This window comes from Pezoporus occidentalis, unplaced genomic scaffold, assembly GCF_034315485.1.
Source record: "Pezoporus occidentalis ecotype Australia unplaced genomic scaffold, CSIRO_AGI_Poc_V1 ctg48, whole genome shotgun sequence".
Taxonomy (NCBI): Eukaryota; Metazoa; Chordata; class Aves; order Psittaciformes; family Psittacidae; genus Pezoporus; species Pezoporus occidentalis.
In genome coordinates, this window is record NW_026915813.1 from 7,053,672 (window position 1) to 7,079,630 (window position 25,959).

The 25,959-nt window shown below is 41.2% G+C and overlaps 1 protein-coding gene across 3 annotated transcripts; it reads left to right on the plus strand.

The window, feature by feature from the left end:
* The first annotated feature begins 1,845 nt into the window (after window positions 1–1,845).
* SLC34A2 (solute carrier family 34 member 2) lies at window positions 1,846–23,181 on the plus strand. 3 transcript variants are annotated; one of them, XM_062636523.1, is made up of 14 exons: window positions 1,846–2,179; window positions 2,270–2,325; window positions 7,920–8,034; window positions 8,140–8,277; window positions 8,951–9,079; window positions 10,005–10,148; window positions 10,775–10,886; window positions 11,984–12,179; window positions 12,858–12,953; window positions 15,303–15,423; window positions 16,140–16,307; window positions 17,673–17,789; window positions 17,876–18,000; window positions 19,625–23,181. In XM_062636523.1, exons 3-14 carry the CDS (start codon window positions 7,929–7,931, stop codon window positions 20,198–20,200), a joined length of 2,028 nt encoding a protein of 675 aa, XP_062492507.1. In that variant the 5' UTR covers window positions 1,846–2,179; window positions 2,270–2,325; window positions 7,920–7,928; the 3' UTR covers window positions 20,201–23,181. The 3 variants fall into 3 exon arrangements, with proteins under 3 accessions (XP_062492507.1, XP_062492506.1, XP_062492508.1); XM_062636522.1 differs by lacking the exon at window positions 1,846–2,179 and having other exon boundaries at window positions 2,206–2,325; XM_062636524.1 differs by lacking the exons at window positions 1,846–2,179; window positions 2,270–2,325 and adding an exon at window positions 6,115–6,999.
* Window positions 23,182–25,959: the final 2,778 nt, after the last annotated feature.

Sequence of the window (25,959 nt, forward strand, 5' to 3'; positions counted from 1 at the left end):
TGTCTGGACAGAGTTCACCTCTCACGGAATTTGCACATGCCAGGAATTTTTTCTCAATCTGTGTTTGAGCCTTTTTCTGTGGTTGCACCTCCTGCTAAATGCTAGACTATCGCAGATCCTCATCCAGGTAGCTGCAGAGGAATCCAGCACCTTTGTGAGAGGAAATCGGGACCCTTGAAATTCACTTGCTTGCTTTGCTTTATTAGCAGTTCCCTATCCATTTATTTTTTTTTAAATTAGTTCAGTTGCCTCAAAGTAAACCCTGAAGGGGGAAGAAAAAGCATTGGGTTATTCTTCCTGAGCAGTAGCATCTTTTGACTGCGCTGGATGCATGAAAAGTGCTCTGAACTATTGCTCTGGCCTCCCTCTTGTCCCAGAAGTAATTTCAGACTCTTTTCCCCCAATTCTGAATGAGGTAAAGGCTTCTCGGACAAATAACACCCACTTTCATCCCTTGTAGCTAGCTCTTTGAGAGTGACTCTGCAGAAGTTACACCCTGGACCTTCAAAGCAGACTGTAGATTGTCTGCCTTCATGTGGGCTGCTGAGTGACTGGTGGCTTTGTGTGACTTGGTTTTTCTTTCCCAAAGTTCTTTTTGGCAACACAATGGGTATGATCTAGGATTGTTCCCTTCCTAAAACATTAACATGGTCAGCACATAAGATTGTGCTTAGCAAATGGAATGAGCAGTGCTGGAAAAAAAGCGCCGTGGAAGACGTCACCATGCTCTGGCTGAGCCTTAACTGGGTACCTGGAACGTGCACATCTCGCACCTTCTCCCTGTCAGAGCTGGGCTTCACAAACAGTGACTCAGAGGAGAACAAGCCACAGCTCAGAGAAACTTAAGGATTCCCAGTTACAAGCTTCATCTCATTTCCTACATGTAGGGCATCAATGAGAAACTACTGGGTTTAGCTGCAATGTTAAAGTGCACTTTCGTCAAGAAAACTGAACCTGTGAGCCACCAAGGTGGACCTTGGGCCCATTTTCCAGTTCTCCACTTTGCAGAGAAATAAAAATCTGTTCCTTTTCCATAGCCATCTCCATGCAAACTCCTGGGAGGAGGGAGACAGGCCTGGTGCTTTTGTCCTTGGGCTCCAATACCAGCTGTGCCCCAGGTAGTAGGGGCTGGGCTGGTGAGGTCTACACCAGCAGAGCCACTGCAGCCAGAGGAGGTGCTTGTTGGTTCCACTGCGATGATGTGATGCTGCGTATGGGGCTGTGGAGGCTTTTACGATCACCACTTATTAAAAATTCTGATGCCGACGCAGGAGAGGAGTAAGTTCTGACTCACAGCTCCAAAGGCTGCGCTTCTCTGTGGGGCTGAAAGGTGCAAAAAGCAAGAGTTTTATTTTTCTAAGTTACTAAGTCACTAAGCTGCTGGGAGATATGACCCCAAGCACGCAAACAAAGCAGATCTGCTGATCAGGCTGCTGGTTTACAGCTTATTTTCTCAGTATATGATGTCTGTTGAAACAGAAAAAAATCAGAGTTAATAAAGCTACAGTGCCTAATGCAGCCCCCCTCTCCCTGCTCCTCATTAAGATCATCAGTAGAACAGACAGCAATGTAGTGGCTGCTTTGTCTAATCTGTAATACTACACTGTATTGAATAATGCACCTATTTATCATATAGTCTTCTTCCTTGGTAGCATTCTGAATGCAATTATCAGAGGTGTCCCTGCATCTTTAAATCTCATTTGGAATGAGAGCCACAGCCAAAATGCTAATGAGCTTGCCTTAATTGTAAACACTGAGCACTGATAAGAATGAAACTCCATCCTCTGTTCTCAAAGAAGTTCTTACGTGTTTCCTACTTACACGGCTTTTTATCAGATTCTCCTTTGCTTCTGTTCTTAGCAGATTAATAGGCACCTGAACAGACAAATAACAGTACTACATCTTCTTCACACCCTTTTGACAGACTTCTGAGATTGCAAAATATTTTTGGAAAATTATTATTGGAAAAAAGATTACTGAATGATCAGGCGGAGGGCAATTTTCCAGGCTGGAACAAACCGTTCCCCAGCATTCACATGAACACATTAGTAACTTGTACTTAAATGCTGATGGGACATTTTTTAGAATGTGATAAGTGTGAAATAGCCCATAGTTTTATCAGTCTTGGTTGCTGCCCACTACTGCTAAAAAAAGGTTGATTGTGATCATTAAGCTGCAGGTAGGCAGTGCCTCTGGACTGTAAAATAGGAATGTTAGTGCGCAGTGATGAAAGCAAACTTTGCTCAACACCTGTCTATATATATTGCAGGTTTCAGTGGCTGCCCAGCTGATCCGTTCACTCTGTGGTCTGGGAATAAAGAAGTGGTAAGTAAGAAAACTGAGACCAAGTTTTCTTTCCTTCTCTTTCGAACTTGTTTAGCTTACAAATCTAAAGCTCTGCCAAGGGATGCCAACAGAGCTCTAACATGAAGAACTGGAGTAGCATGTGAAATGTCATCCACTTGTTAGCATTTTCACCTTCTGTTCTTTCAACTGCATTTCTACTTTAAGGAAGCAATAAAAAAACCATAGTTCTGAAAACAAACTGTGCTACTTTCTGCCTGCAAATAACCAGATTTATTTTTTTGGAATATGATAAAGGAAAAAAGCATTTTATTTGCAGCTGTCAAAAAAACCAAACCAAAACCCACACAGGAAAAAACTGCCTATAGCATAAGAAAGTATTGTTTTAACTATTATTTGGATTGAAACGAAGGGAGGTTTTTAAGTCATACCATTCAGTGGCATTGGATACTGGAAAATGTCTAGGGTATGATTAATGAAACATTGGAAGGAAATACTGTCAGTTTGTGTGTTAGCATAGATAGTGTGTAATGTCTGTGTGCTGCAGTACGGCTGTGTCAGGCTATTCTTGATGGAAACATTTTCTGATGCTAATTTGGTTTGATACACAGCAGTAAAAGGAATACATTAGTCTGATGCAGTTAGCTCAACTAATGTGGCAGTAGGCAGAATTCAACTGGTTTCTCAGTAACTTTTATTAGCACCTCTTCCATTAGCCAGTAAGTCTTTTTTATGCCATTACTTTTTCCTCTCTCGATTCTTTACTGTGTGTTTTGTGCTTGCGATGGGGTAGATCTGTTGTATTTCCTTGTGGGTGGGATTTTGTTGCTGATGTTGTTTTATTCTAAAAAAGTAATTGTTTTATTTAAGTACCTAGTAAGCATTTTAAGTAGTTCACTGAGGATTCCTGACTGTGGGTCCTCAGAGGCAGCGTCTGGTGCTTTGCTTTGTTGTGAATGCAGAAATTAATGTTTGGGATTCATTTTCTCTTCACTTGTTTAGAAATTAGTTCTCTTTACTAGTTTGTTTTATGTGGGTTTTGTTTTGGGTTTGTTGGGTTTTTGTTAGTTTTGCTATGTGTTAGATTCAAGCCTGTGAACAATAAGACTCCAGCATCTGTAGGAACAAACAGTGAGCACAATGCTCATTTTTCTCTTATCTTTCATATATGTTTTTATCCCCTGACTACTACATTAGCTGAAAATGTACATCCTGGCTAAGCCTCCTAGCTTATTCAGAGAAAAACCCCAAGGAGGCAGCTGGTGCCAGAGCAAAGGCAAGACTTGCTGCTAGCAAGGCTGAATCATTGCTGGTATTTATCTAAGTCGCTGCCTTTTCTGTCTCACCTGGGGCTCTGTGGCTCCCATGGAACAGGCTCTGGGGCAAAATTATCAGCTACTATAAAGCTACTGAATGGATCTGTGCTGGCTGAGGAACTTTACTGTCTCTATGTAATGTGCTTCTATGTTGGAAATGATGCATTTTGAGGGGGGAAAAGAGTACTTTTTCAAACTGTGTATAAGAAGGATTGCTACATGGCTTGGTATTTACTCCTATGAAGTACGTGGTGTATTGGATATCTGATTAGCCGATAAATCCCTTTTTAACATACAAACTGTAGCATATTAGTGAATGACAAGAAAGTTAAGGGTTTGTAGAAAAGCTGTGAGACAAGGAGAGAGCACAAGAGAAGGGAAAGCCTCGCTGAACCCGAAATCAGATTTGGAGCTGCTGAAGCAACTTTTAGGCACATGCATGGTCATGTTGGTGGTTGTTGCAGTGATTACCAGTTGGTTTTGAAAATACTGCTAATTTTTCCAGTACTTTTATTTCCTCTTGGAAATTCACTGGGGCTGTTCCCCTGGAGGTTAGATTTCTTTAAGGCTTACTGCTTTGTAGTTCTTATTTCAGGCACAATGTGGCCTCTCAGTGATCTGTCACGGGTGGAGAGGTACAAACAATACCATCCAGGCTCAGGGAAGTGGTAGTTCATATTCTCTGTGTGAAGTCCAGCGAAATAAATACACTTGCTACTGTTTCTGATTTCAAGCTGAGAAGCACTGAGAGCCTAGCCCTGCTACAGAGGCAACACTGTTACAGTAAGTGAGTCACTGAGGAATGCAATATAGGGCACCTGCATGACACCTAGTGTTGCTCAGATAATTCCCCAGAGACTTTTAACTCTTTGAAATGCTGCAGTGTGAGAGTCAGTATGGATTTATATCCATAACTAAATTATCCATAACTAAATAATGTCTTAAACCATAGGAGTCGACTTTGAGTTTCTCTCATGTTTTATTTCAAAAGTTGAATGCCATTGATTTCCATCTATCTCCCTTGTAGGAGCAGGAGGTTTCAGTTTCTTTTGGAGTTAGAAAGGATGTCACATGTATTTAGCATTTTCCAAAGGAGAGGAAAGACTATACTTACAACGAAAAGAGCACACACGATGGTGTGAGAGGATTTGCCACGAGGTTCACCGAAACGGACTGGATTACAGTTTGTGCAGGCATTAGTTTTCAGACCTTTGCAATATGCATAGCGTATTTTGACCTGCCACTTTCAGGAGGAAATTAGCTCCCATTTCATCACAGCTCTGAACAGGTGGATATCCAAAGCACTGGTGCTTATCCGGACGTGAGCTCCATGACTATGCCCTGAATGTAGACATCCTGGCCGGCTTCTTGCCAGCTCAGGTGGGAACCAGAAGAATGACACTGAGACACCTGGGCTGGCACAGAGATGGGCAAAGCTCATCACTCCTGTCACCTCATCCAGCAATTGTGGCTATCCTGCCTTTGGACCTGGACCGGTGTGTCCAGCTGAGTGTAGCTTCTTGATGCAGTGTGTGTTGTCACCAGCCCATCCTCTGCCTCTTCTGTAACATGTTCTTTCACAGTGTAGTTATGTCCTTGGTGTTCAAAAGAGAGCCGCTATTAGGGTTTTCATTGTCATGTACATCTTGCGTCAATGTTGTTGGTCTTTTATACCATGACATCAGGCTTTCCAAGGGCTCATGTGAGCTGCCAGGACTGATGCAGTTAGCTTTGTCACCCCACTGCTCTGCTCTTCCACAGCACTCAGGTTATCCCCTGAGTATTTTCTGAAGATGTTAATGTCTGTATCTGCGCCAAGCAAGAATTCTTTTAAGGGAAAACTGTAGAACATAGATTATCCTTGTAGCCCAGCGATTAATTAACAGTAAGCAGCTGTGGCCAGGACTCTAGCAGAGTATCAGGTGGCTCTAAACTAGCTTCTCAGCTGTTCCTCTTAACAAGAGTCAGGATGTGAAGAAAACTGACAGCTTTGGTGATGCTTTCAGGATCTAGGAGGTTCTGCTTTCATCTGTCCTTGATACCAATCACACAGAATGAGCTGTTCTAGCTATACCTCTGCAAACCCAGATGCACAAGGAAAACACTGTAGAGACCTCCAGTATTCCTTTCCCAAATCAGAGGTTGACTAGGGCTCTAATGATTTTATAAACATACCTACAAAAAAATCTTCCTCCATGGATGTGGTCAGTTCTCATTCTATGGTATTTAATCACATAAAGCAAACCCAATAATAATACATGATGTACCTGTGGGATCCTGAGCACCTCAGGAATATGAGAGATGCTTATTATGAAAAAATGCCCTGATGAATTCTTGAATGGGGACAGTTTATTTAGGAGACATTGAGGCTGTTTGTCTGATGATGTTTTCAAGCTCCAGTTTCTCCAGTGAGTGCATCAGCTCAGTTTCCATACAGTAATCATGCAGGCTGAATCCTTCATTTCCATACTGAGCATAACAGAACAGCTGTAGAAGTACTGATGGCATCTCTAGGTATGGTGGTGTCCAGCATACTCTGTGTCTCTCCATGGTGAGAATATGCTGTCGATGCAACTTCCATCTGAATTTCCAATGCATTTTCATGATCGCATTTCACTTCGGGAGCACTTGTGCTGAGCAGTTATTTTCTTTAGAGCTCTTTAAATGCTGAACATGTATAAATGAAACTTGTTTAACAAGATGGAGGTGTTCTGGCATGGGTGGGGCTTGGAGGTTTTTCTGGCATGGGGCAAAATACGGGAATTTGCTCCAAGCAAATGGCAACTCTTGTTGAAACAAGCAAGAGTGATTTTCTTCCATCTCTTCTGCAATCTTTCTTTGCGTATCTTGGGAGCTGTTCTAGATCTTGCGCCACAGATAAAGAATGTGTAAAATCAAAGTTTTTACCAATGCGATTGTAGAATAATTTTTCCTATTAATGTTGAAGGGGAGATGCTCTTTTCTTTTTGGAGTACCAAGAAATAATACCCTCCTCTGTTACAGTAGGAGATGAGTGATTTTGTCTGTGGCATTTCCTCCCCAGCTAAAGGAGGATGTGTGGGTTATTGACATAGGCAGGGACAAAACATTTCCAGCATCAGCTACATAAGGGATTATGATTAAATGAATGATTAATTATACTCCTTTAGAGTGGCTGCTAAATGCAGGTGAACCTTGTTTACGGGAGCGTGATACCAACCCTGGCACTGGCTTTTGGAGGCTGGGTGTATGTGCCCTGTTTATGAGGAGTGTTGCAGGTAGATTTGCTCACCTCAGATGTTCCAGCTGTGTGGGTGCCAGACGTGCTATCTGTGGGCAGCTTTGCCCCCAGCACTGATTGACCTGTGTGGCAGAGAGGGTGGAAGAGAGAGACCCAAAGGTCTTTCTGGGTAGGGTTCACTTCTCCCACCTCTTCCACTGAGTATTTGATCATGCTGGCTGAGCTAACCAACAGACTTACAAGCTTGGAAAGGCAGAGGAATTATCATATGCTACCCATGGTCCCCATGGTCACCTTCCCCTCTTTCATGACCCTCCTTCTGGCTTCTGATATTGGTGACTTTTCCACTCTTTGGTTGAAGGAATGGCTGCCTTCTCCTCCTGTGCCTGGGCTAGCTCTATCACATGCTTGTACCTGTGCTGGCCAGATTTGGCCATCTGGTGTCTCATCTTTTAAGTTATTAATACAACAATCCATGTCAAATGTGCTCAAAGGGGTCAGGAAGGAACAGGTTCATACAGAGAGATGCGTATATGAGATGAGTGAGCTGACCTTGCTGCCACTAACTCAGCTTCACTTGCAGCATCAGCTCTGAGTTACAGGCACATATAGACCTGCAAATGGCCACTGCTGCCTAATTATGCTCTTCTCCCCTCATTCAGCAAGCATCATTCTGGAACTTGAAACTCTGTGGTCTTTCTCCACCATGTCCAGGGTCATGTTCGCCTCAATGCTTCCATGGGAATGAACCAGTAAAGGCAACAAGAAGACTGTGTTTAGCATATGTGACCTAAACAAGGCAATGCTTTAGGGAAGAACTTTCTTTGTTAAGGTCTTAGTAAGGTTTACCAGTTTGGTAAATGCAGTCAGTTATATCCAGAAGGTGGAAGAAATAGTCCTTCAACTTTTTGCTGAAATGAGATAAAATGAATTAAATAAAGGTCATTAAAAAGCTTTATTCAAGGACATATTGCTTATGTTCTGTTTCCATCTCTTTTGCTCTTAATATTTTTCATATATGCTGTTGCAAGTTGAATATTTTGACTGCACACACATTTAACTCAGCACTACTTTGTTAGTCACAGATCATGGCTCCCTGGCCTGAGGTGGAAAAGCCTGAAACCAATAACTATATTGGGGACTCTTCCAAACAAAACCAGAACATGGCTGGGAAAGAAGGAGAAAATCATAAAGGTAATGTGTGCTCACCTGTGACTGACAGAGGTATATATGTTTTGTGGATCTTTGGAGAAGACAGAAAGTAATTTGACTGTTTTATTTAATGTTCTATTTTATCAGGCAATGTAGCTTCACTTGGAAATAAAGGGGAAATTCAACCTGCATTTTCCACAATAGCCTTGATAGATGAGACCAGGCAAGAAGAAGAAGACCCATGGGCTCTGCCGGAACTGCAGGATACTGGGATCAAGTGGTCAGGTAGCCATTTCTCAGTAAAGAAGTTATCTGCATTTATTTTTTTTCCACAAATTCTGTTCTCTTTGTCACCTTTATTTTTCTGAAATCATATTTGCTGCAGAATTGAATTTATCACTTGATGAGAGCCTTGTGTGACATGGTTTAGTGTGAGGTGTCCCTGCCCATGGCAGGGGGGTTGGAACTTGATGATCTTAAGGTCCTTTCCAACCCTAACTATTCCATGATTCTATGTAGACTTTACACTTTCTCTCACCTTCCCCAACAGTGAATGGGGATATTATATTTAGTCGATTAAAAAATTGGAAATCGTGCTGCTTACTCTCCTTAAAACACAAGGAACATATGGAAAATGATCCAAAATTAGTTTGGTTTTATATCCAGGCGCCCACTAGTTTTTCTTTATTCAGTAGGATGACTGTCTAAAACCAAGGGTCAATCTCAGACTTCACAAGGCTTTTCTCATATACCAAATGCTTTTACATGCTAAAACTAGGTAAACAAACCACCTGTTTCTGCAGTTAAAATTTGATTAAGAAGAACATTCTTTCAGGTTTAATCACACACTGGACTCACATCACTGTCTTTTGACTTCCTATTCTCTGCTTGTGTGCAGACAGTTCCAGAACACCAGATGCATCAAGCACGTCTCATGCATAATATATTTGTTTTGCAGAACTGGATAGAAAAGGAAAAATCATTCGTGTACTCTATGGGATAGGGAAGTTTATTATGCTACTTGGATTGCTCTACATGTTCGTGTGTTCTCTGGATGTACTGAGCTCTGCTTTTCAACTAGTAGGAGGTATGAAAATGTCTAAACCATCAAGAATAAAATGTAAATTAGGCAGTAAATTTCATCTCAGTGACTAAATTACAAGTGCCACTTTTCAAGAACATTCTCCAGATTTATGTGTTGTGTTACAGATTCAGAAGGAAGGAGCTTTGATTGAAGACTGACCTTTGTTTAAAAGGGCCTTTGTTTCTCACATTCCAGAGAGCTGTTGATACAGCAGTTATTGGCCTCAATTTCATAGGTGATTCCTGTTACTTTAGTGACAGTTTACATTAATACAACTGTGCATAAAACTATCCCATGTGAAAGACGTTTCAACAAGGTGAAATATAAAAATTGCACTCTTGATCAAAGCACCCAGCATTGGAAAATCCCCCAAATCCTTCAAAGACAGAAACTATTGAAATGTATTTTGCCTGTCTCCAAGGGTTTAATTCTGCTGATGGATTCAGCAGAGAATATCAGAGAAATACATGAGTTTTTGTAGAGGTATTTTTTATTTTGGGCCACGCAGAAAGCTGCGGGAACAGAATTACTCAGGATTATTAAAATAGGTGTTTTTTTTTTTGATTCAGTAACCAAAAATATTAAGGCAGTAATAACATTTAAATCTATGTATATGTAGTTTTTTTGTCCTACGGTCTTTCCTCTGACGGCTGCATTTTTATGTGCTTTCATATGGTTTTATCTGGTTCTCTTCAGAGTTCAGTAGAGCTTGTTTAGTCTCTGAAATGAGGGAATATAAAGTATCTGACAACTGAGAAGCTGAAAGTTCAGGACCTGAATTTGGATCCCTGGGCTACATCATCTTGCATATTTTTTGTTTGTATATGTATCTCAATTAAATGGTTGGATGATCTTTAATTAAATGCTCTGATAATTCCTATGTATTTTACCTCACACTTCCCTCACACGGAGTATATGGTTTTTGTAGGTAAAGCAGCAGGGGACATTTTTCAAGACGATTCAGTGCTGTCTAATCCTGTTGCGGGGTTGGTGATTGGCGTTCTGGTTACCGTTATGGTCCAGAGCTCCAGCACTTCTTCATCCATTGTGGTCAGCATGGTGTCCTCGACACGTAAGTCTGCTTACAGTATCTTCCCAGAGATCACTCACAAATCTTGGACTGGGGTGCAGACATTCCCATCTGTGTTCAAATTACAAAAGCTATTGGGTGTAAGAGTAGAGATGGCAGGAAAAGGTTGTCACAGCTGTTGGTCTGGAATAGTTTCTTAAATAATAGTAGTAGTAGTAGTAGTAGTAGTAGTAGTAGTAGTAAGTCCACAACTGCAGTGAAAAACATTGGAAGCCCTGACACTGAATGCATTAATTCTGAAGTATCTGCATACTTTTCTCCTGTTAGCCAGTTACTGAACTTCATTTGCTTCTGTGGCATGATTTCAAAATTCTACAGTAAATAGGAAAATGCCTGGGAAAGAAGAAACTTTATCTAATCTGGCCCTCTAACGTGGTGAAAAGGGATAACCATGGGCTGCAGTTTCAGTGGGGTCACAGGACTATGGAAGTACCATGCTCCCAGGGGGCTTGATTAAAGCAAACATATCTGGGTTGGAGCACCTAATCGCAGTGGCAACAAGGGAAATCAGGGTTCCAGTGACATTTATCAATGTTAATTCTCATTGGAGCAAAGAGCTTGCTGATGATTTGATTTTTTAATTCAGTGCTTCCTTTTCTGCTTTCCAGTGCTGACTGTTCAATCAGCTATTCCTATCATAATGGGGGCAAACATTGGCACCTCAGTTACAAATACAATTGTGGCACTCATGCAAGCCGGGGACAGGAATGAATTTAGAAGGTATTGTACTCAAACACTAGATCTGACAGGTTGCTTTTCTTCCTGCTTTGTAAGTTTTCTTCTGAATTCCCTATCGCTGCTACAGCCATTCAACCTCTTGGCCACTATTTGGAAGTCTTGTTAAGAAAGTTACAAGATGGCCATGGTTTAGGTATAATGCTGTCTAGATATAGGACTTCATATACTTGAAGAAAAGCATATTGGGTTCCTTTAAAAATGTGTGTGTTTGTGAGAATCCACTGTTTTTAACTGGATAAATTTTCAACTTCTCCCACTATAACAACCACCTTTGATTCTCTCTTACTTATGGGATGGCTGTACAAGAAGTTAATATTACAGTATTTTGGTTTACTGTCCTTAAAAGAGACTTCAATATTGAAGCTTTTTTTTTAAGTCTACAGTAAGTAAGAGCTGGTAACTATAGAGAAATGAAATGTTCTGGCTGTCAGATATATATAGTGACAACTTTCAGACTGCCAGTTGACATGATCACTGATAGAGCTCATGGCTTACTGGAGATGGGCAGTAAACTTGGGAATGATATGAGATTTTGATACCTTGTGAATTATGGCATACCAGTCATAAAATACACTTAGCCAAAGCCTCTGAAAGAAGAGCTGTGGCTCCTCAGACTGTAGAGGAGAAGCTGGAAGGGAGCTGTTCACCAATCGTTTGCATGACCATGCAAGAGGGCTGCAAAGAGCCACCTTCCCCCACAAGTCAGGCAGATCAGGTCCCAGAGGCAACACATGGCTCAGGATTAAAAGTATGCCAAAAATGGGTAAGAGGCAAAACAAAAGCAGGCTGTACAGGCACTTCTTTCTGCAGACAAGTACACTGGCAGCCATGTGTTAAGGACCACTTTTGCCTTTTCTACTTTTGTGTTGCTTCACTCACCTGGATGGCTCTTTCACTTGGTCAACGGTGTGGAGAAAGCTTAGTGTCCTATAGCAAAGCAGCCATCTCCTGTGACCCCAGAAATTAAATGATTGCCATTGAAATGGGCTTCTTTCTCACTTATATGATTTCATATGTAATTGATGTTGTGCACATGTTGTTTAACTAAAAGCAGCTCTGGTTTTACTTTCTTCTCTCAGGGCCTTTGCTGGGGCAACAATCCATGATTTCTTTAACTGGCTTGCTGTGTTTGCGCTGCTGCCCATTGAAGTCATTTCTGGCTATCTTTACCATCTCACCAATGTTATAGTTGAGTCTTTTCATCTTGAAAGTGGTGAGGATGCCCCTGAGCTACTAAAAGTTATCACAGACCCCTTTACAAAGCTCATCATTGAGGTAAGCTCTTTCTCACTTCAAGGAAGCTGCTTACTTGGTTCAGTCACAGCTAATCAAAATGCTCTGAATATGGAGGAGAGGGGGGAGCTCCCACTCACGTCTGTGTGTCCTTGGAGTAAAACTCATTAGCAAATGGATTCTTCTTTTTATCCACATTTCATAAAGCCCCAGCTCTATATTTCCTGTTTCTGTTTCCCCCACATTCACAAATACAGTGATGTGGGATGGATAGGATGGCAGCCTGTTGCCTAGACATTGACAGATAGTACTCACTGAGACAACCTAGCTCAACCAGGACCTGAAGAGAAGACATTGAAATTAGCAGAAACTTGCACACATCTAGAGGGACAGCTGGAGGCCAGAGGGGATGCGCACAGGTCCTAAAATGACAGGAAATGCATCTAAGCAGTTGTGTCAGCATAGTCGTTTAAATAGAAGCAATGAGATGAGGTAGTGGCTGATTTGGGGAGAATGAAACACAGTGTTTGTGTGCATAGAGCTGTACCCTTTTCTGAGAGTAAAGCCCCTCCTACCTGTTGGGCAGCAGCTCCAGCATTAGAGATGGTCATGCAGGCATTAACTGGTTGAGCTTCCAAAGGGAGTTATTTGAGTAGAGCTGAACAGAAGTGTGTGATGTAAGTTGGTGTAATGCTTTTTTTTTACTTCTTTCTTTTTAAGCTTGATAAATCAGTAATAAATGCAATTGCTACAAATGATGAATCAGCAAAAAACAAAAGCCTGGTAAAGACTTGGTGTGTAACTGAAACCAATGTGGTGAGTATCGTGCTAAATTAACTGTCAGGTTCCTCAGGAAATACATGACTGATCTGTAGCTGACACTCCTTTTCACAGGGTTGTGAAATTAGGCATTTAAATGAGGCATTTTTTTTGCATTAGCAGAAAAAGAATGAAAACAATTTAATGTAGTTCTTGCTCCCCTTAAACCAAGGATGTCAGACCAGTGGTGAGCTTGACCTGGTTGCTTTCAGTACCATGCAGGCCCTTGCTTATCAAACTGGTGGTTTGGAGCCAAACCTTTTACTCCTTTCACATCCAAATGCCTTTAAATCCTGATACTCCTACTGACTCCCTGAAAGTGGAAAAAATCTGCATTATAAGCCAAAGAAAATACCTTTTCCCCCACCATTTATCTATTGATCTAACCACCGTTAGTCTTACATGTGTTAGGGTGATATGGTGGCAGCTGGTTATTTGCAGCTTTCTTGGAAAACTGCCCTTGGAGAAAGCCTCTGTGGGGCTATGTCCCGTTGTTCTTCACTCAAGCAACATTGCAGATTGAAGGAATCTGTTGCCCAGATTGACAACAATGAGTATTTTGGTAAACTGTGGAACTGAGTGTATGGTTTGCATTGTTCAGCTAACTGACAATTAGAGCATTAAATATCCCTTGGAACTCTAATTAGGCTACTCTATTTGTTGATATGTATAGAAAAGTAATTCCTGAATTCCTGAGGCAGAAGACACTTAAAGACACACAGCAGAGGTTAAAATAAAGTGCTTGGGTTCTTAGAGGAGCCGAGCTCCTATTGAATGACAGCCTGGATGGCCACTGAAATGCTAGCTAGGGAGATACTGCCAGGAACAGAGCTGTGCTAATGTGAAACTCCGCTCAGGTTACGCGACCGAGGACCTGGGTATATCCATCTCAGGTGAGGCACGATGCTCGGGCAGCTGTACAGCTTCCAGGCTCCTAGCTTACACTTGGCTACCCTTTCGCCATACTGGCTGGGCAGGCACAGGCTGGCTCCCAGTGAGGTCTGAGCCCCTGAGACCTGCAGACCCCCCCACCCTTAGAAGACAGGCAAGTACACAGAAAGCACAGGCTGAAGGTTACATTTGCATATACACAATTTCTTCTGTATTTGTCTATATTTTGGCTGTGTAACTACTGCCCAAGCATGTAGTCAAATTACAGAAACACACGAAACCCTTACAAGCTTGATTTGAACTTGGTCATGGAAGAGAAAGATCATTTAAATGACTTACATTCCTAGTGGCTTAAACCCACTTCTGGCAAAAATAATAAAACAGGCTTATGGCAGGGATAAATACACACAGAGCCCACATGTTTAAAGCAAAATATAAGGATAAATATTTTGATCCAAAGTAACTGCTTTGAAACTCAGATGTCTGGAAAAAAAGGGCAAGAAGCAACACTGTGTTGTGTTTGTAAAAGCTGATGTGCTGCAGACCGCCCTGAAAGTGTGAGGGCCCTGGACCCACCCCGGGCTTTGCCCATCTACATCAGCTGGAGGAGGGATAAGAATGCTGGTGTCTGCAGGCAGGGTCCAGCAAGAAAATATGATTTTGATTTCCCTCTTTCTGCAAAAAGAATCACTGAAACATGTCTTAGAGATACCTCCTATTCATCAGTGTGGTTCAGAGTTCATTCAGCTCTTAGCTAATCTTGTGGGGAAGTACAGTTCAGTTAGTGAACCCTTAATTTGCATAAGGACCTACGAACCTAACCTCAGATTGCAATATGTCTGGGCCAGGAGCTCCTATGAGGAAGGGTTTATTGCAGTATATAGAAATTCAGGTTCAGCTCTGTAATAGTAATGCTAATCAGAGCACTAGTAATTAGCTTTTAGATAGCACTTGAGCTTTTTAAAAGAAAGTAGTAGCAGATGGGGAAACTGAGGCAGAGCAAGGCAGTGAGGGCAGCTTGTGCTCATGCAGGACAAAAGCTCTACTGGTATTGTAGTATTCTGAATTATGGTCCTGTGCAGTACTCACCAGACCATTAACTGCTGTTAAAATGACAATAAAGAGGTCTGGCTTTGGGGCAAGTAAGGTGGGCAATGGCTGTACAGACCCTGACATCAATAGTTAAGGTACCAATGACTTGGTGCTATGGTTAATACAATATAGGTTTGGGGAATATTTTAATCTTTAAATGTTGAATTGACTGAATTGGATAACAGCCCAATTCTTTGTTTAAAGGATGCAAAAATATTTTGCCTTGTCATTAGTGTGGTGCCAGCTTACACCCCAGCTAACAAATTCACCTTTACTAATGAATGTTTGGTGTAGTAAAAACCTAGAACTTTGCATGAGCTCTTAATGAAGGGTGACTGAACTATCTGCTTTGGCAATTTGTAGACACTGCAAAATGTCACAATTCCACCATCAGAAAACTGCACATCTCCTGACTTTTGCTGGACTGAAGGAAATGTGACATGGACCATCAAGAATGTAACAGAAACAGAATATATCAGTAAATGTAAGTGGTAGAACTGGTTGACTTCTGATAATGTCTTTATAAATGTATATAGCTTTCTAATGGTGTTAACAGACCACTTCAGAGGTGTATCAAGAAGCAATCACCTGTACATGGATAGAAGGTACTACTGCATATGTAGTCAGAGCTATTATAGCTACACAGCTGGAGTTACCAGCATCATTATGATATCTGGCTGCTGATGGATCTCTTTCCATGCTCCCTGATATCAGTAAATTGAGGTCTCCAGTATCATGTCGCCCTCGCTGTTCAGGTGACTTGGAGCTACAGTTACTTTGCTGCAATGGTTGGCTGGATATCTCCATCCATATGCAATGCCCTTCAGGAGTTTCAACAGCCCTTCTCAGGCATGCAGCCACCTCTGGGAAGAGCCAACCCACCATTCACCTCAAAGCACACTAAAGTGTCCTCACGCGGTTGTATTCCTCCCCCTTGCACATGGTCACCCATCTCCTGCCTGCCCTGCAGGGGTGCCTGCTGTGTATTTTGTAAGTGTGTCTGTATAAATGCCCTCTTGCCACCCTCAGATGTGGCTTTTGTGGAGCAAGAGAGGTGGAATTTTCACTCCTTGCATCACCCCCTCAAGCTGTGTGTGCTTTGACCCTCTTTTCTTAGAGGCATATATGAAAACCAGAGCTGGGCTTGAGATCAGCAGCAAAAATGTGGCCAGGCCAATTATTTTTCCTTTTCTTTTTCAGGCCGGCATCTCTTTGCAGAAGCAGACCTGCCTGATCTCGCCATTGGTCTCATCCTTCTGGCTTTGTCCCTGCTTGTTCTGTGTTCCTGTTTGGTGATGATCGTTAAGCTATTAAACTCTGTGCTTAAAGGACAAGTGGCAAGTGTTATCAAGAAGACAATCAACACTGGTAATTATCTGCTTTTCCTGAAGATTGTTTTCAGGAATGACAAGGACACTGAGCACATTTATTGATATCTCTTGCTCTGGAAGCTATTATAGAATAGTTTAAGTAAAACAGGAAGTATCAAACTAAAATCATGCACACACCATTTTTTATTTTTCTTTTCCTCCCAAGCATGTCATTTTCTTTTTTTAAAAAAATCTATTAGCAAACAGATTAACTGCAGCAGATTAACAGCAACAGAGGCCAAAGTCCAGGCTCTGTTTCTTGATGTATAATCATTAGCTGTTAGAAATGCAGTGTTCCCATCCTCAAAAGATAGCAGTGAAGTGCTGAAATGCTGATTGCCTGCATTGGCACAGGGCCTGCATGTTTCTTTTAAAGTAAGTTGGAAAAAAATTTGTAGTGATTAATGATCTAATTACCTTTGCTTGCCCTGTTCCACTGCTTAACCCTTTCTTCTGTAAGATAGGGCAGCCCCAAATATGTTCCATCTTTCCCTGTGGTCTCCAGGTGTTTTTTCATCCTGGATCCAGTGAGTGCAAACGCTGAGTTTTTTTCACTTGGCTACTTTTTCTTCAGCCTCCCTTGAATGGAGAGGTTAGAATCCGTTGAAGAGAAAAGCAGTCCTGGCCCATCTCTGGTAGTGGTTGAAGAGAGGGTTCACAGAAATAGGGAAGGCAACAAAGTGGTCCCAGTGCTCTTTTCTGTTCTCCTGGGCAAAGAACATGACCTGAATCAAAAATGAGGGATAGAAAGTAATCAGCTGTTGGTTACTATTCATTTGTGATCTACTCTGTGTTCATTTGTGTCTTCTTGACTGATTAAGGCCCCACGTCTTGGATTAATCATAGTCCCCCCACAGGGGTCCATTGTGCCTGGTTTTTCTAATCAGTGTAATAAGCGTTTCTTTGCAAGGGTTAACAAGTGAAGTTTTAGGAGGTGTTTGAAACTGGTTGGAACAACCAACCTGATTTTCTCAGGATGGTCTTCAGAGCTTTCTGAAGATTGATCCATGCAGCAGGTGCCTGGTTGCTGAAATGAAGGCACTCAAGCCACCAAGAAGGTTTTGTTTTGACCTCTGTGGAAACATTTCTGGTGCCTAAATATAAATGCTACCCTAGGTCAGGATGTCTACCTAGTCTAGTATCTGTCTCAAAGTGTATTCGGTTGTGGAAGGCTAGAGAAGGAGTACAGCGAGCAGGGTGGATTAGAGTAGTGACTGACTCTAATGTAAAATTGTCAGTTAAGAGGCAATATGCAAACAATACATTTACATATGAAATGCTTAACAGTCCTTTCACTGCTGTGTTACTGTTACATAGAGCATTGTGTTATGCTGAAGATGATGTTCTCCCTCTACCTTTTTAGATTTCCCATTTCCTTTTACTTGGCTAGCTGGATACCTGGCTATGCTGGCAGGGGCTGGTATGACCTTCGTTGTCCAAAGTAGTTCTGTTTTCACATCTGCTATTACACCCCTTGTTGGTAAGTTGTCAATACTGTTCTTTATCCCCACATTTTATCTTCTCCACCATTCTGAAAACACTCAATCCTGTTTTTTTTTCCCCTAGGCATTGGTGTTATAAGCATTGAGCGCTCTTATCCCCTCACCTTAGGAGCTAACATTGGCACAACCACAACAGCTATACTTGCTGCTTTAGCAAGTCCAGGAAGTACATTAAAATATTCATTACAGGTCAGTATAAACCAGTGCTTCCTTCCTTGACTTTGTTTAGAAGTTGTAACTTTTCTGAAGATAAACCTGACAAAATTGGCTCTGGTGCAAATACGCCGTGAATGTCATGCCTGATTTTGTACATTCTATTTATGACAGCTCATTCCTTTCAACTGCTTAGAGCAAAAAGCTTGTATTAAACCTTCCCAGAACGTCAATACAGTAAAATCTTACTTTTGTAAATTGGGTTTGATCTGATCAATTCAGAACTAATACAGGGTGGGTCACTTGACCCCTGAGCATGCAGTCTCTGCAGGCTGGAATTCAGTGCCCCCATCCCTGACAACCCTCTTAGATAGTCCCCTAAGAGGGTAACCAATTTCTGCAAGTTACCTCCTCAGGACCCTAACTCTGCTCCTACAGTGTATAAGGATTTCTGTAAGCTAGGTGAGGACCATACAACCCTTAAGATGTCACGCCATCTACCTACCTGAGGTTGCAGTGAGCATCATGGCATCTATTTTCTCATTGTAAATCTAATCTGAATGGGTTTTGTTGAATTCCTTGTCTCTCCGCACCTCAGACTGTTTGAAAAGTAGGCAGCTTGGCTCTCGGCTCCCATTTACCACCCAGTAAAGAACATTCCAGCCAGCAGATAACATTTGAATGAACCCTCTACATCAAAGAGTGAAAAGATAATGAAGTTTTCCTTCGTGAATAGGACGAATGTTTTTTACTAGCCACAATAAATCAAGAAAATTACAGCAGTCATTTTATTGTCCCCAGGCATGATAGAATAGATATAATCATGAGATGATGTTATCTAGACCAAGCTCAGATTTCATGATTACTTGCTGGTTTTATAACGTAATTTAAAAATAAACCCCTGTACTTTCATATTCATTTTAGTCTGATAACAGTTATGGAATGAAAATAAGATATGGTGAGCAGGGAATACACCATTTTGTTCCTTATACGCTTATTCTGTCTAAGTGACTTCTGAAAGCTTTAGCAAGTAGGTGTCTTTTCACACTTATTTAAAAGAAAATCAATTTTGAAGTATGTGAATCAAACAATTGTAAGAGGCCTGGACAGAGTCACATTCCAGGAATCTCTTATAAACTTTTAGATAATTTCTGTAAAATTCATGTTTGTACCATTAATACTTTCTCAATAGCCTGTATGCAATACCTAATTCACACTTCCCATCTTTTCATTAATAATTTATGGATGCATAACCTGACAATGAACAGTTCTCATGTGATTCTCATACCTTAATAACAACAGAACTGTTTCCTGATAACTGTTTGGTTTGTCAGCTTTATTTCTGATGGGCTTCATTTCTTGTAGTTGAAAGCTGCATTTTAAGACTTCTCCATCTGCAGGGAGATAAGCCATACCCTCTAAGCCTGTCTTGTGTCCAGATGTTATCCTCTGTTTGTAGTCAGTGATCTTTACAATCTGTGAGGTGTTACTGAGTCCTTGCTTCCTGCTAGGAAAGGCCTTGCAATGAAGGACAAGAAAATCAGTTGGGGGTAAGGGAAGAGAAACTATAGTCTTAGTGCAACTGGAAGTTATAATAATGTGTGTAGGAGCACTTAAAGGCGTTTTAGATAATGAACTGCTCAAACATTTTTGCTTTCAGATTGCCTTGTGCCACTTTTTCTTCAATGTCTCTGGGATTATTCTGTTTTACCCGCTACCTATTACCCGGCTGCCAATCCGCATGTCCAAGACCTTGGGAAACATAACAGCCAAGTACAGATGGTTTGCTATATTTTATCTTCTCGTCTGCTTCTTTCTTTTGCCTTTGTTTGTATTTGGTCTGTCATTGGCAGGCTGGGCAGTCCTTTTGGGTGTTTGTCTTCCCCTGAGTGCTCTTTTTATGGCTGTGATTGTAATTAATATTATGCAGACAAGGCGACCACATTCATTGCCTGAAAAGCTCCAAAACTGGGATTTCCTACCCATCTGGCTGCACTCCTTAGAGCCCTGGGACAATATCATTATGTCTTCACTCGCCTTTTGTGGGAAACACTGCTGTGGCTTCTGCAAGTGTTGTAAAGTCAATACAGAGCAGGAGGGTGCCAAAGACAAGCAACTGAAAACTATGGAGGTTTACGAAAACACCATTGTGATGGCTGATGAAGAAAGAGGTGGAAGAAGGGCACCAGCCACAGCTTGTGTTGAAAAAACAGGCACAAACAACACAGCCTTATAGGAGTGTATCAACCAGTATTAGCAGAGATACAGCGTAGGACAGTCAGGCTCTTGAAAACCACCTTGGACAATGCACTGAGGACAGAGTGAACATTTTGTTAGGTTCCTACAGCCAGTGGTACATCACTCATCAAGGAATGGAGTCAAACAAGCTTGACAGAGTCCCTAGACTATCTATGATCAGTTGAAAAGCTAATGACAGATTTGCTTACAGAGGATCTACTATGCGGTAACTTTATCCAATGCTATCAGTAGCAAACAAAAGAAATCCTGATGTAGTCCCATGAAAAGAGGGATGAAAAGAGTCGTGATCAACCCAAACTCAATTGAACAAACAAACAATGCACTTGTAGAACAGCCTTTATGACTTACTGGCGTATTCAGCAAAAGTGGCTTTATAATATCTGAAAAGCTCTGGAAATGAAAAGAAAACAGAGAGAATTCTAATGTTGTTATTGGCCTGTTTGCAGTAGACAGAAAGGAAAACAGTCATTTTCCCAGTATGGAGAAAATTTGTCCTATGTGTGTGAAGGAAAATGAAATGCTGAGAAATCCTTCAGAAGCTCTGGGAGTCCTACTCTGGCATGAGGGTGTCCATAAGCCCACTTTGAGCCCTCTCTGTCTCCTTTAACACTGGGTGCAGGACGTTATAATCTTTTATTATCTCAAACTTAATGCCATAAAAGTAATTGCTCATCCATCTGCCTGCTGAAGGTTAAGCACTGGGTTTGGAGACACTAGGTGGCTACCAAAGGGCTTGATGGACTCAGGATGTGGTTGTGTGGCCATTCCTCTTTCTAGATGGTCCTCTCCTACTATGTAACCCCACAATCCAAGGAATGGTGTAGGGGGAAGGACAAGTGGCCTATGTAGGGGAGGAGACATCCACCCAAGCCTGAGCTTAGGTGGGGAGATCTGTGTGCAACTGTTGCTCCCTTTGGCTGAGCCACAAAAAGATATTTCAGAGTAGTGGTGGAAACTGGCTTTAGAGCTACAAAAGAGGGAACCTGGAGAGCAGATTATGGCACAGGACATGTGGTAATCCTCACTGAAGAGAAAACAGTGTTCACTCTGCACCATCACTTTGTGCTCTGAACCACCCTCCTTGGAAGTAATGTGAATTTCATTGGCAATTGTATGTAGCAATCAAAATCCCAAGCAAAATCCATAAGTTGTGTAGTTACTACTACGTGTAGTCAATCCATAGGTAGTGTAGCACTTGGTGGGAACTTGATTGTGCTCAAATCGTACTGTTACTGGTGTTTTAGTAAATGCTTGTGAGCCTATTTGAATCATGGGCTGACAAAAGGCACAATTTCAATGCCAGAAAAGAGCATTTCAAAGATGCACTGAGTACTTCTGCTGGCCTTCAGTAGCCAAGATGTCAGGGACTATGGGATAATAGCTGAAGTCCAACCACTAATGTTAAAAGGTGTTAAAAGGTGGTTGAGTGTAGGCCAAGTGTCCTTAAAAAACAGTTTATGTGTCTGAGTTTTAGATTAAATGTGTAATGGAAATGCTGGGAAGACCCCTAGTTTAACAGTCAGTGCTGCTAGAACACATCTACTTTTGAGTAGTTGTTTCTTTTCTTCAGAGCTCTGGGATTCAGGAGGTTGAATTTGGCTATCAGGTAAATACATATATTTTAGAAGAGAAAATTGTTTTAATTGACTTTTTTTTTAACCTGACATCCAGATTGTCAAACTGTGTTGCTGAAAAGGTATTTCAAATTGCATTCATACTGAGGTTCCAACTGTTTCTGTAATTGTGAGCCAGTGACAAAATGCTTAGAATCAGAGTGAGTTTCCAAAAGCATCTAGTTCTGGTGTAGTTCTGCTCTTATGAGGTTTAGTATCAGAGAGCAGAATTATGCCAAACTGTTATTTTAGAAATTATTTTCTTTGTCCCTCATTGTGTTGAAGCAGAATTTTGTCAGCATCTCATTTTTAAATTGGAATTTTGATATCTTCAGTAATACTTCTTCATTTTATTTTCACAATTCTGGATGATTTCAGAATGATTTCTTTAACTCCCAGTATGCATTTCCCATGTTCTGTTTCTTTGGGAAAAATATGATAAAAATGTCCATAATTCTTTCCAAGTTATCTTAAGTTTCCATTGACCACCCATTGAAATGGGAAACAATTTAATCTACTTTTACTCATTTCTTAAACAACATGCACCTTATTTTTCATCTTGAAGTTAAGCCGGCAAGCACAGTGATAATAACTGTGGGAAAGCAGTTTTTACAAAAGAATCAGGGTAAAAATTGTTAGACACATCAGTACTTTATGGTTCCTCATTGTAACATTTCCCTTATGATCTATCCTTACACTCCTCTTTCCTTCATCTAGGCCATATTGTGCCATTGTCTTAGACAGATTTCGACAAAGATTTCTGCTTAACACTTGACAGCACAACATGTCCTGGCATATTTTCTCCCCAGCTCTTACCAAAAGATATTTACACTTTATTTATAATTATTTGAGTGTACAGAATTTTTCATAAGTTATACAGGAAAAGGCTCTTGATTGTGTTATATATTACATATTTGAAAACTATGCAATGTTTCACTATAAAAATGTAAAAAGGAACTACTGTATATTTTGTAATATAACTTTTCAAATTGTTTGTAACTGTGTATACTGCATATTATGGAGGCTGTTGGCTCCATCAATAGGTTACGTAAAGATTGTTAGCAATGCAGAGACAGATTTCTTAAAGATGAAAAACACCTGCATACTTTCGTAACACGACTTAATGCACAAGGATATTGAACTCACCTTTTCTAAATGATTTGAATCTTCTGTAATGAGGAATTTTGGAAATACAAGGTTTCTAAAATACTTTTAAAAACTCATAAAAACTGTATCTTTTAACTGTTTTGAGGACAGCATACAGCTTTGTACCTTGTCATGAATCTTCATCTTGTCTGTCCTCATGCATTGAATGTAAAAATAAAGAGAAGTTTTAAAAAAATAAGTTATTTTCACATTATCATCTGTTTATATACATACCATGGTAGCCTGGAGAAAAAAAGTGTGCAGACAAGCTCTAGCTTGATCTGATGCAATGTACAAGAATTGAGGTTAGCATCAAGCATTAAAGAGAACCACCAGAGTCCTGCGTTTTCAACATTTCACGTGAATGAGATTTTCATATGGAGATAAAGAAAAAGAATTGCTCAGTGCAATTGTGTGGGTCAAGATACTTTTTGGCAGGGTTCTGCAGACTGTACTCTGTGAAGGTAAGCATGGAAGAGCAAAGCCACGGCTGTTGTAACAACAGGGTATGTGGTGAGTTCTAACGAATGATCCATATCACTGTGCTAGGCCAAGATCCTCCCACCGACATGAAAGATGGCGAAGTGTTTCCAAAGTACTCCTGTATCCGATGACCTGGTAGATGTCTGGCTTATAACTGCGTAAAAATATCCATCTTATTCTTTTTTAAATCACACATGACCTTTGGAGCTTAACCTTAAACAGAGAATTAAAAAGTACTCCTTAAATACCTTGAAATTATTAAAAATGTCATTAGACCTCCTAACTATGAGCTCAACAGTAGCTGAGGAACCAACCCCAAAAGCAACTGTCATTCCCAACTACACAGTATTTTAGTGAAACAAAGATAACTGAAGTATTTCTTATAACACAAATACTTAACGCACTACAGTGTAAACTGTCGTCTTCTAAAAACGCAGTAAGCATTAAGCACCCCAGGCCCATGATTTAAAACTTAGAGATTCTTTCACCCATGTAGAAATACTGTAATTCTGTGTGCCACCATCTTCCATGACTCATTGTCCAGCAGGAATCAAAGCACATCCAGGAAACGTGCACAAGTCATGCGATCCATCTCTTCACTTCCAAATCCTTTGCAGAGGTACATAGGGCAAAGTTCAGTAATGCCTGTAGGTATCTAACAGCAGGTGTGTGTCATGAAGTGCTGCACTTATCAGAAGCCTTTCAAATGTTCAGAATAATGCTCCTGCAACTGATCTCAGCCTTCCTCCTCTATTCTTGCAACTGAACCATGCTGTCCACAGCACCTGCTGCTGCTCCTGTGCTGTTTTACCCTCTGCTTAAGTTTCATGTTCACTTCCCCAGTTTCAGATTCTTAATAGCACTTCATTTAACTTCACCAGGCCTACCACTATGGTAGGGTTCTCATCAGTCCGAAAGGCAGGATAAATGCTTCATCATCTCTTTCTTCACCTTACCAGGTAGTGATGGGCACCCAGTCAGGTCCCCAGCACAGCTGCTGGCCATGCCATTGAGAAAAGTTGTTTGTTCTCTGATGTACAGCAAATTATTTGGGGGGGGCAGAGTGGTGTGGTGCCATTGGCAGTAGCTGAACCAGCACACACTAGCAAAAGACCTGATATGGTCAGTGAAAAATAAGCAGTGAGTAGTACTGAGCAGAAAATCTACTCTTTTAAGAGCTGTGTAAGGGAGGATATACTCCATACACGTACCGGGGAATGCCAGGCCGTGCTTCAATTGCACCATTTCAATAAGCTGTGTTCCATGTAAGTGCTTTATCTACATTCGGATGTTTTTTCTCTGTAGCTAATGGCCAACCCTGCTGCTGCCACATGCCAAAGGCATGACACTGTATGTGTAAACTCACTCATGATATCTTTACAGCGAGCACTCTGTAGATCTTAGTCTCTATATTACAATTCTACTACAAAGGAAACACGTGACTCATACAAGAGAGCTGCTTACTTTGCATATTGGATAGTAATTATATTGATTTGCATTGAGCTGTCCCTAAGCAGGTTTTCCCTAACACCTGAGATCCAAGTGTTTCAGCAAGACAGAGAAACAGAGAGAAGGTTAGCATTAAAGTGTCACAAACATCCTGCCTTACTCAGCACCTGACGAAACTCCCTAATTGCCATTTACACTTTTGGGGTGTATCAATCCTTTTACACAGCTCAGTGTCTAAGGACACATTACCATGGCATAAACAATCTGAGTAATTACAGGAGGATGCATTTTGCAACCAACGCCAAAGCTGATAGATCGGGATTTCTTTTACACAATGCAAAAAAGCTTAAATTACAGGACATGCAAAAAGTTTATGGACCAAAGTCTGCCCTTGGTTAGGCAACATGCAGCCATAATTGACAGTGGGAAAATGGGTGCATATGTGAGCTAGGATAGCATTAAGCCCTGTTTTAACTGACTAATGCAGTGGCCTCAGGCACTGGATCTCAAATGGTTGCTAGCAGAAGGCCAGCTCTGGTTTTGCTGTACAGTAAAATTATATGGTATTGACTCTTGCTTGTCGCTTCCAGCTGTTACATTGCCTGCAAAGACTTTCTTACACGTACCTATCAGCGTAATTTCTGTCTTCTTCAAAGACAATGCTAGAACACAGTCTCAAACAGTCCCCAGCAGAGGGGGAAGCATTTGTTCCTACTACACTCTAGGTACAGAGCATCCTACTCTCAAACATGCTAATGCTGCTGAGCCAGGAACCCCCAAGCTGATGCTCACCCAGCTTGGGAAAAATAAGGGCAGGGAATGATATTTCATTTGTGTCCTCCCTTGCCCACATTGCAAGCTTGGGAGGCTGGGGTTTGAGGAGTCATAGAGTAGGAGAAGGGCTGGAGGGACAGAGCTCCTAAATAGGGCAGGACTTCTGGAGGTGGATGAGGTGGAATTGGCATTGCGCCTGGGTGACAGCTTGGACCCTGTGGTTAAATGACTGCAAGTATATCACAGCAGGCAGAGATCACTTTGGATTCAT

Bases quoted from the DNA above. Each gene is read 5' to 3' on its own strand.
- SLC34A2 (XM_062636522.1), top strand. From the start codon at position 2,227: ATGAAAGCAAACTTTGCTCAACACCTGTCTATATATATTGCAGGTTTC. The intron at 2,326-7,919 runs GTAAGTAAGAAA...CTACTTTGTTAG, and splicing joins GGTCTGGGAATAAAGAAGTG to TCACAGATCATGGCTCCCTG. The intron at 10,887-11,983 runs GTATTGTACTCA...TTCTTCTCTCAG, and splicing joins GACAGGAATGAATTTAGAAG to GGCCTTTGCTGGGGCAACAA.